Source organism: Pyrus communis, chromosome 2 (genome assembly GCF_963583255.1).
Source record: "Pyrus communis chromosome 2, drPyrComm1.1, whole genome shotgun sequence".
Lineage (NCBI taxonomy): Eukaryota > Viridiplantae > Streptophyta > Magnoliopsida > Rosales > Rosaceae > Pyrus > Pyrus communis.
The window spans coordinates 11,216,849-11,225,829 of NC_084804.1; the positions used below are offsets into that span (position 1 = coordinate 11,216,849).

General features: G+C 37.1%; 1 protein-coding gene across 1 annotated transcript; it reads right to left on the minus strand.

The window, feature by feature from the left end:
- Nucleotides 1–570: 570 nt before the first annotated feature.
- Nucleotides 571–4,582, minus strand: LOC137725934 (mitochondrial import inner membrane translocase subunit TIM44-2-like). The gene is made up of 14 exons (XM_068464778.1): nucleotides 4,322–4,582; nucleotides 4,105–4,211; nucleotides 3,659–3,742; nucleotides 3,458–3,533; nucleotides 3,215–3,259; nucleotides 2,685–3,113; nucleotides 2,520–2,588; nucleotides 2,216–2,280; nucleotides 1,932–2,000; nucleotides 1,760–1,832; nucleotides 1,483–1,587; nucleotides 1,259–1,330; nucleotides 1,113–1,175; nucleotides 571–953 (listed from the first exon to the last, which is right to left on the minus strand). The coding sequence occupies exons 1-14, from the start codon at nucleotides 4,397–4,399 to the stop codon at nucleotides 822–824; spliced, it is 1,467 nt and encodes a 488-aa protein (XP_068320879.1). The 5' UTR covers nucleotides 4,400–4,582; the 3' UTR covers nucleotides 571–821.
- Between the last annotated feature and the right edge of the window lie 4,399 nt (nucleotides 4,583–8,981).

Consider the following 8,981-nt stretch of genomic DNA (forward strand, 5'->3'; position numbering starts at 1 on the left):
GTAATTTTGAGCTAAGCCGCAAGTTAACCATAAAAATTAAGTATCAAATTAAGTGTTAACCATAAGAATTAAGCATCAAACTCGTTACCCTAATACTCTGTGGTGCTAGTGAGTTGTGAACTTGGAAGAATTTCTGTTCCACCTTTTGCCCCTCTTGGCTGGCATGGGTCCTTTAAGGCACAGGTCAACTAAACGATAAGTGTGGTCGTGATGGTCCACTTGAGACGCCACTACTCCCATGACTATCCGAACTGAGGCAATCTTTTGTCAGGTGCAGGGCCATAAGTCAAGGTGACGAGAGCTGACCTTGGACCATTAAGACTGACGGTTCGATCCACCAGTGGAGGAGTTGAAAACCTACTCCTGGGTGACATGAAACAATCGACGATCTACTGCTCCCTCATACACAGGAGGATCAGCCGAAGAATCGCGATCTATGGCAATTTTGGTTTCTAATTATGTCCTCATACGAAATATGATTGATATGGATGCCTTCATGTCCCCCTTTTTGTTGTCTCTTCTCTCAACTTGTAATTGCAATCACATGAAGCAAGTGCAGTACTGCAGTAGTACAAAATGCATCTACTTTTCTTTCTTTTTTCTGCAACTTTCGAAAATATTCCAAGGTCGCGTGGAATAACAGGATGGCACCAACAAACACAAATTATTCCACTTCCTTCATAAAGAATGGACAAAACTCCCCAGAAGTGAATAACAAAACCCAGGGAAATTCTGACGCTGGAAAAACGAAAAAACGAAGATATTCCGAACAATAAAAACGCTACAACATCCATCAAGACGGTCGCAACTTATAAGAAGAACTAAATGAGGGCTTGAACTCCGAATTGCTGCATCTCTCTTACTTTCCAAATTGGATAAATAGCACCTTCACCAAGTTCTTCTGGATCTACCTGTTGCATTGCCCAGGCATAATACACCGTGTGGATAGTGTCCTGATGAAACAATACGATTTCACAAAACATGAGTTTGTATGCATAAACCTCAAATAAGCAATATAATGACATGATAGTACACATTTCCGTAGAGAACTGCGGTTTGAAAGGGGAATATAATACATTTGATATAATGGGTGTAGGGGGTGTGTTATTTACCTTGCCACCATCAGTTACATCACCATTTCTATCTCGTACACAATACACTTGCTGCGTTCGGAACTGTTAATTCATCGAAAATGGCTGTCACTGTCAAATTCTGCTAAACAAATGGAACTTGGAAAAACAAAATTGAAAATGCCTACCATTACAATAATAATGGGAGAATGTCCCATCATTTTGGTCTCTTTTATTTCCGCCTCAGAAATATGTAGAATCTGCGCACCACCAAAAAAATCACAAATTAGAATGCACCATCATTGAGTATGAGATCGATATTGTATGATCAATAATAGTAGACAAAATCAGTATAGAATGCAATGGTAATTAGCATGGAAACACTCATTTTAGGAAGAGGCACGCTTTCTACCTTGTGATCGAAAAAGATGCCATGGCTTTTAAAACCATCATGCTCAGCTTTACATCGCTCAATCACCTCCTTACTACAATACTTCTTCAATGTCTCAAGATCCCCCTGCATATAAAATGCACATGTTATTCCATAAAGATGAGAAACTCAAATGGTACTCACAGGGGCATAATTGGAATCATGATACGTTGACAGCAAAACACGAACAAGAAAAACAAAGATGAGAGGCGAGGAGGGAGAAAGAGGGATGAAAAGGTAACACAGTTCCAACACTAACCTTGATGTAAGCATTAAGCACAGGTTTAACAGCATCCTGAACTTCTGACAAAAAGTCTGGTAAAGAGAAAGATCTACCATCCAAGGATTACAATTAGAAAAAGAAATTAGTAGTCATCCAAATACAAAATAAGTATGACAAGAAGCACCAGCAAATGAAAATATGATCATACGGATCTCGGCGACGTATCTCCTTGATTGATGCAGCGGTGTCTGTTTCTTGAAAAATAGTTTCGTTTAAACTGCCAAAGGAAGTAGGATCAATTCAGGACTCAAATATTTTACAACTGGCTCCACCACTCATATATTTACAAGCTACTGTTTTAGGGAAAAACTCTCATTCTGTGGGGACAAACGGCAAAGTAAAGCCCGTTTTAAAAAAAAAAAAAACAAAACAAACAAACGGTAACTCACAGATAAAGAACAAACAAGAAGTAGAGAAAGTTTAGCAGCATACTCCTGAATTTTGTGAACGATTGGGCTATCGCTTGTATCCCAACGATCCCGTATGTCCTCAGCAATCTGCCAATTTTATCAAGGACATACAGCAACCTCAAGAGATTTAGTACATATAAAAAGGTTGTCAAACACAAGGCCAACAGAAATTAACTCGGTAGATTTTTATACAAATGACAACATCCTTGACAACACTATAATATTAAAAAAAGCAATACAAAATACAGCATAAATGTTATCCGTCCATAAACATTAAGTATAAACTAGATTTTTCACAGAACAGACACAACAATTGAATAACATACCTCCTGGGTTTTGTTTGTAACTGGTTTACGTATTTCATCAAGACGCTTGAATATAGGATAACCTTGCATCTGGGTAAGAGAGGAAAAAAAAAATTAAATAATTCATAGGGGAAAGGCAACTAGATATTAATTTTGTAATATTTAAGGAGCGGATAAAAAGTTAACCTTCATTCTGAAAGCCTCCCACTTTTTACTCCAGCGAGATTGGGGTACAGCAACAAGGTCCGTTCTTGAACTAGTTTCAACTTTCGGGGTCGAAGAAGGATCAAACTCCAGGTGCTTTCTCTTAGTTGTAGTACCAGTTAACTCACCCTTTACAATGTCATATCCTTTTTTAGCCAAGTCCATAACCTTTGCTTCCTTAACTCTAGAGAAGGCAGAGGAAAAATATGAGGAAGAAACACTTGACCTAAATTTTCCAAAAAATGTTTGCTCAGTACTACTAGACCCTGACTGCTGGTTTTTATATTCCCCAGACTGCTGGTGATTATGTTCCCCAGACGAACCCTTCATTCCATCATCAGCAACATGCTCAGATTTTGCACCAGAAGGCCCTGAAGCTTCTTCTTTCTCAATTCCAAAAGTTCCTTTGACCTATATAGAACAACAGAGAAGTAGAAAAACAATAAAGTTCAGCAGATCAAAGCATTTACAAGTACAGATGCAAGAGACAAAGAATAAAGCAGCAAGCAGACCTCGTCTGTGGCAGCCGAGATCTTCTCTTTTACATTGGCGGAAACCTGCAAACATAAATTCAATGACAAGTTGACAACATAATCGTAGAAACAAATGCAAGTTCCTTATGGTAATAAACAACAAAAACTTTATTACACCACAAACAACCTAACAGGATAGGGTGGATATCTTGTGCAAATTCAGTGCCATTGAGTACTCGACATATTGAAGCACGTAAGATTTTAATGTATTTGAAATGATACCTTCTTTGCCGTTGCTTCTGCCTCGATCCAAGCACCATCCACCTGCTTGTATAGCTGCTCAGTTGTCTGCTTCGTTCTGCATTCGCCATTTCACCATCTCAGAGCCTCCACTTAGAAGTGCCCTTGACATACAAGGGTATGTCTCAGCCTATGAACTACGAAGACTAATTATGGCATACAGTGATTATATCAAACAATTACCTCACTTTGAAATCATCTTTAACCCCCTTGAGCTCTTCCGCTTTCTCTTTCAGCTCCTTCACAGACTGTTGAAATTCGGGATTCCTGCAAGCAGAGCATTGATGGTGAGGCAGATGTCCCAAAAATTCCTTATGAGAACTCAATAAAAGTTAAATGTTAACGGTTGCGGTTTGAATAACAACTTCACTGAGCAAAAGAGCGGCAAACAAAGCCAAAAACTAAGCCGATGGACTGCATTACCTTCCACATTCAAATATCTAGCTGTTACTGGTTTTTTAGTTCAAGAAACAAACTTCAAATATAAAGTTCAAATTTTTGTTGATTATAAACACAGGCTTAACAATTTGTTGCAAGTAAAACAATTTTGAGCCAACATTTAAACAAGAAAAACCAATTAAAATAGCAGATATTACACAGGCAAATGAGAGAGAGAGAGAGAGAGGTACTTAGTAGCTTCGCCTTTGACTTGCTTCGAAAACTCATTGAAGACACTGAATCGACGATTCCATAAAAAACCATTGGCCGAAATTAACCGACCTCTCGTGCCCGAAACCTATCTCATCAAACCCCCAACACCCAACCCACAAAAAAAAAAAATCAAAATTAACCCAAAAAACTTCAGTCTTTGATTCATAACTTCTTCCTGTAGAATTTAGAACGAACCTGCTGTTGGGAGGTCAGATGAAGAAAGAGGGGTTCTCTGTAGAGGTGCAAATCTCGCACTAGCTTTCTGCCCGCCATTAAATTGGAGGCGAGTTAAAAAATTTCGAGCAGCGAAAAACCAACAGAACCCCAATGGCGTTTCGATTTTTGTTTTTATTTTTTTTGAGTTTTTTGCAGGGTGGGGTGTCTGAATTAGTAGACAGTGTCCCTGCGTGGGAAGGAAGAAAGGGACGAACAAAGAAGGAGATGAACGTGGATGTTACACTTCTCCAAACCAAACACGGCCTAGGGTTTCTGTTTCCCGGCAGATCTGGGAGATGAATGAGCCTAATACCAAAATATAAGCCCAATACTGTTGGGGCGGCCCATTACTTTCCATTTTGTTGCCAAATTGGCATTCTAAAAATTTATCTAATTATGCCCTCCAAACTTTCTATGAGGAGTTTTTGGAGTGCCAATAACTATCATAGTTTAAGTCATGCGAAAGGTGTGGAAGGTATGTGAGGTGTTTATGAAATAGTCGTTTGCAACCAGGAGACCAGTCGTCGTTGGATTGGAAAACACTTCGTAAATCTCGTGCCTCTCATGGAAGATTGACGAATACCTGAAGATTTGGGATGTTACAAACACGTCGTAGTGGTGGAGAGCAGATGTTTTGGAATGTTTTGAGGTGTAGTGAGGAAGAGTGAAAAGAGAGTTGTGATTTGGTTATGCAGCGTAAAACGAAAGAGAATATCGCTCTTAAGAATGAAGTATTCTACTAGTATTAACGTCCATACAAACAAAATCATAATGTAGTCAAGTTAATTAAAGCAGCATGCACTAATTCTACACTTATGTTTGAATTTTCATTACCGTAATTCAGATTAAAATAGAATATCGCTTGAAACATGAAGAAGGCGACAAGGGTTGCTTGCTAATGCTAATGACAAGCCTCATTGGCAGTAGAAAAGTGATGGGCTTGAAGGGCAGCTGCTTTCTCAAACACCAAAGCTTGGATCAAAAGAGTCTTGACCTCCCAAGCTGTGTAAGGATACCTTTTTCTTGCATAAGAGTTCACCAGTGCTGCACTCGCCTGCTTCAGCAGCCTAGGGTAAACGTTCTCCTCGTCATTCCTGACCGTCGCTTCAAGCAATGTCAGATCGGATCTATAACGCTCGTATGCTCTTGATCCAAACATCTTTGACACTGTCGATGTTTGTGGGACCATCTTCGGCCACGCCTCCCTCCTGCTCCCCCAATACCTGTGCAAACAACAGAGAGGCTGAATTGAACTAATAGTAATAGGCCAGTAATTTTTTTGAATTTTCACTTTTGTTCTCATAGTTTCTTTACTTACATTTTCATCCTTTTAGTTCCACCTGGTTACCACCTTTACGCCACTCCTTAAGAATTTCCTTCAAAACTAAGGACCGATCCTTTCCATCTAATCCTCTTCATCAAACAATTCAAATCATTGAAATTTAATCCAACAACTAAAGTTATTATAACTTTTAGAATGAACTCTATTTGTAGTCGTTGGATCAAATTTTAAAAGTCCGAATTGTTTAATGAGGAGATTAAGTGGAAGAGATTGAGAAATGATCCATTTTCCAAAACTAAGACTATCTCCAATGGTTGGGCTAAAAGACAAAATTTTTAGCCCGAAAAATTTAGCTTTTAGCCCAAAAACAGTTTTTCTACTCCAACCATTCTACCCTAAAATTTTAGCCCAGGATTATTAAAGAATGAATTTAGGCTTTTTTTTTTGTTAAATTAAATTTAAAAATAAATAAATAAATAAATATGTAGACTATCGTAAATTAATTTTATGAACATTTTAATCTAAAAAAAAATTAATTCCGATACATATTGGGTAGAGTCCACCCCGATTTCTGGGCTAAATGTCGGGGGAAATTTGGCATTGGTTTAACATTTAGCATTTAGCTCAAAATTTCCCCTTGGGTTGGAGTGCGTTTGAGGGGAAATTTTGGGGGGTAATTTGGCTTTTAGTCCACCATTGAAGTTGGTCTAAGGACGTGAAATCCTTTTGCTTAGTAAATCTAAACAAAGCAGATGTCTGATTCAAGCACGTGCTTACTTTTGACGGAAATTCTCGCGGAATTGCCCTAAACGAGTATTGAGTAATGGTCCATTTTTCTGTTAAATTCCGTTTATAGTTTTAATTAATTTTTAAAATTTTAATTTAGAAACCAAATATATTTAATGCTATTTCATAACCAATACTTCAATTTTCTATTTTTCAATGAAGGATTGGACTAAAACGAAAACATAATGAAACTACAAGGACCAATAAAAAAAAATAATCCAAAAAAAAAACAGTGAAAATGTAGTTAAACCACGGACGCCAATTACAATTTAATCCCCAACACATCGATCCCAACTGAAGAAAGAGAAAAAAGAGAGAGGAGTTTAGAGAGAGGTTTGCTTACTGAGGAGTGCATCTTCCTGTTGTTCTTGTGAAGAGAAATCCTGGCCATTGTTGTGGGAACAGAGCAGCCAACAAGTAGCAGAAGAAGAAGAAGAACGAGTTGACTCAGTTGAACTAAGATATGCTTCATTTTTGGTGGTGGGGTTTCTGTCTGTCTTCTGTTCGGGATCTGAGTTTATGGAGCTTGACTCGGTTTCAAACTTGGTCTGTCTTTTTCGCTCCTCCTTTCGAAGTTTTTTTTTTTTTTTTGTTTTTTTTTTTTGGGACATGAAAGTACTCACCCAACACTTGTAGACTGGGCCATACATAGAGGGATGGTCCAATGGACTCCGCAAACCCAAGGCCCAAAATTGACTTCTTATAGTATGATGAATTAAGACACTAATTAATTTCACCTCTATTTTATTAATTTAACTAATTGTTTCCTTCATTCCCTACTTATCTCAATACACTAGCGTATCGGTGTACGACCCTTTAGGTTTTAACTTGCGAGGCAGTAAGGTGATTAGTACTACTGCAATCACTTGTCAAATTAAAACATTCTTTTAATTCTTCCAATCTACGACTATGTGGTTAGTCTTCGAGAGGGCTCACAAGTCACAGTGATATCTAGTCATGTGTCATACTACCCAAGCGAATATAGAATGGTTTAGAGAATCTATTCAGTTGGAATGCAATCCGATCTTTCTCTAATTCAATATTCTTAATCACATTATTAGGGTATGGATATTTTTGTCAAACTCGTAATGTGATTTCCCTAAATGTATGTGATTCAACGAAGACGTATAAATACATGTTGTTTTAACTTGTACTCATGGTTCAATGTTTTATGGAAGTTTGGTTACACGTGGAGGGTGATTGTCTTTGGGAAATGCTAAAGAGACTCTCATAGTGGAGAGATTTTTCAGTGTGACTGTCACATAAGATGGTACACTACATGTCCCTATAGAAATGGTGGGTTATGTGTGTTAAAATGTTAATAACTTAAAAATTAAAATTTTCCACCACTTGCATAAAAACACGTGGTATACCATCCGTATTCCCGTCACAACTAAAAATTTCTCCTCATAGTGGAACTCTCCATATACTCTTTCTCACTTCATAGTTTAACGTCAATTTACATGTCAACATTATAAAATATTATGCCAAAAATATGAAGAGATAGAGAGTCCATAAAAAATTTCACTTTTAAGAGGGTCTCTTTAATTAGCATTTCTCATTGTGTTTTGGTGCCCGTGCTAAAAAGCTTTGGACTTGAGAGTGTTGGAACTTGATTGTGCTTTTCATTGATAACACAACAACAAAAGGGTGAACATATATTCATTGGAGATTATCTCCCCTCCAATTTATCTTTCCTCCCATCCCCTTCCTTTTCTTGTGTAAAGCATATGAGTATTGTTGAAGGATATATGAGAGTTGTTTAAAAACATATTACATTATAGAATATGCACAGATGTATATTTGTCACGCTTTTAAAAATAAACAAAATAAAAATTTGTACGCCTGCATATTTGTCACTTAATTTGCCATATATATATATATATATATATATATATATATATATATATTAAAGTCAATACTAAGTAGGTGGGTGTAGTGAAGCGAAAGAAAAAAAGTGTGCAGAAATTATCATATATAGATGATGATGGATCGAGACTGAGGAAGATATGGAACAATGTGGAACATGCAAGAAGAGTTGGGATAGAACCAAAGCTGATCAGAAACCATCAGGTGGAGTTCATGTTTTTCACCAGCACGCCTGCATGGCTTCACCTGAGAATTTACTTTAATTACCATGGTCCATGCATGCAAAACGGCTATAATTATTTCTCCTGTAAAACTGAACCAGGTTCTGGCAGTAAAAATTCGCTTCATATTAAACATGACAGCAATGGCGAGAGAGATAGAGTACCCACTTGGTTGCCACATATTGCAAACTAGCTTTTATTTCTCGGAATATTTTAGTATGAACAATATTTTGCATTTTGCTAGTGGATGAACTTATTTTTTTTTATGTGTAAATAATGTATATAATCGTAATGATTTTATAATGGAAACTGTTTATTTTTTAATCTTCGTCTAATGATCATTTCTACAAAAAATTATTGAAAACAGAAATTGTATAGTCATCAAAATGTATCAAATAAATAGACGGTTCATTGGTAATATGTTATTTGGTACATATATCATTGATTTATTTGATGCATTTGAATGACTTATCGATCTCCT

Excerpts from the sequence above, each read along its gene's own strand:
- LOC137725934 (XM_068464778.1), bottom strand. The coding sequence starts at position 4,399 with ATGGCGGGCAGAAAGCTAGTGCGAGATTTGCACCTCTACAGAGAACCC. Across the intron at positions 4,212-4,321 it reads ATCTGACCTCCCAACAGCAG|GTTTCGGGCACGAGAGGTCG; the intron begins GTTCGTTCTAAA and ends TTGATGAGATAG. Across the intron at positions 1,176-1,258 it reads CTCCCATTATTATTGTAATG|TTCCGAACGCAGCAAGTGTA; the intron begins GTAGGCATTTTC and ends ATGAATTAACAG.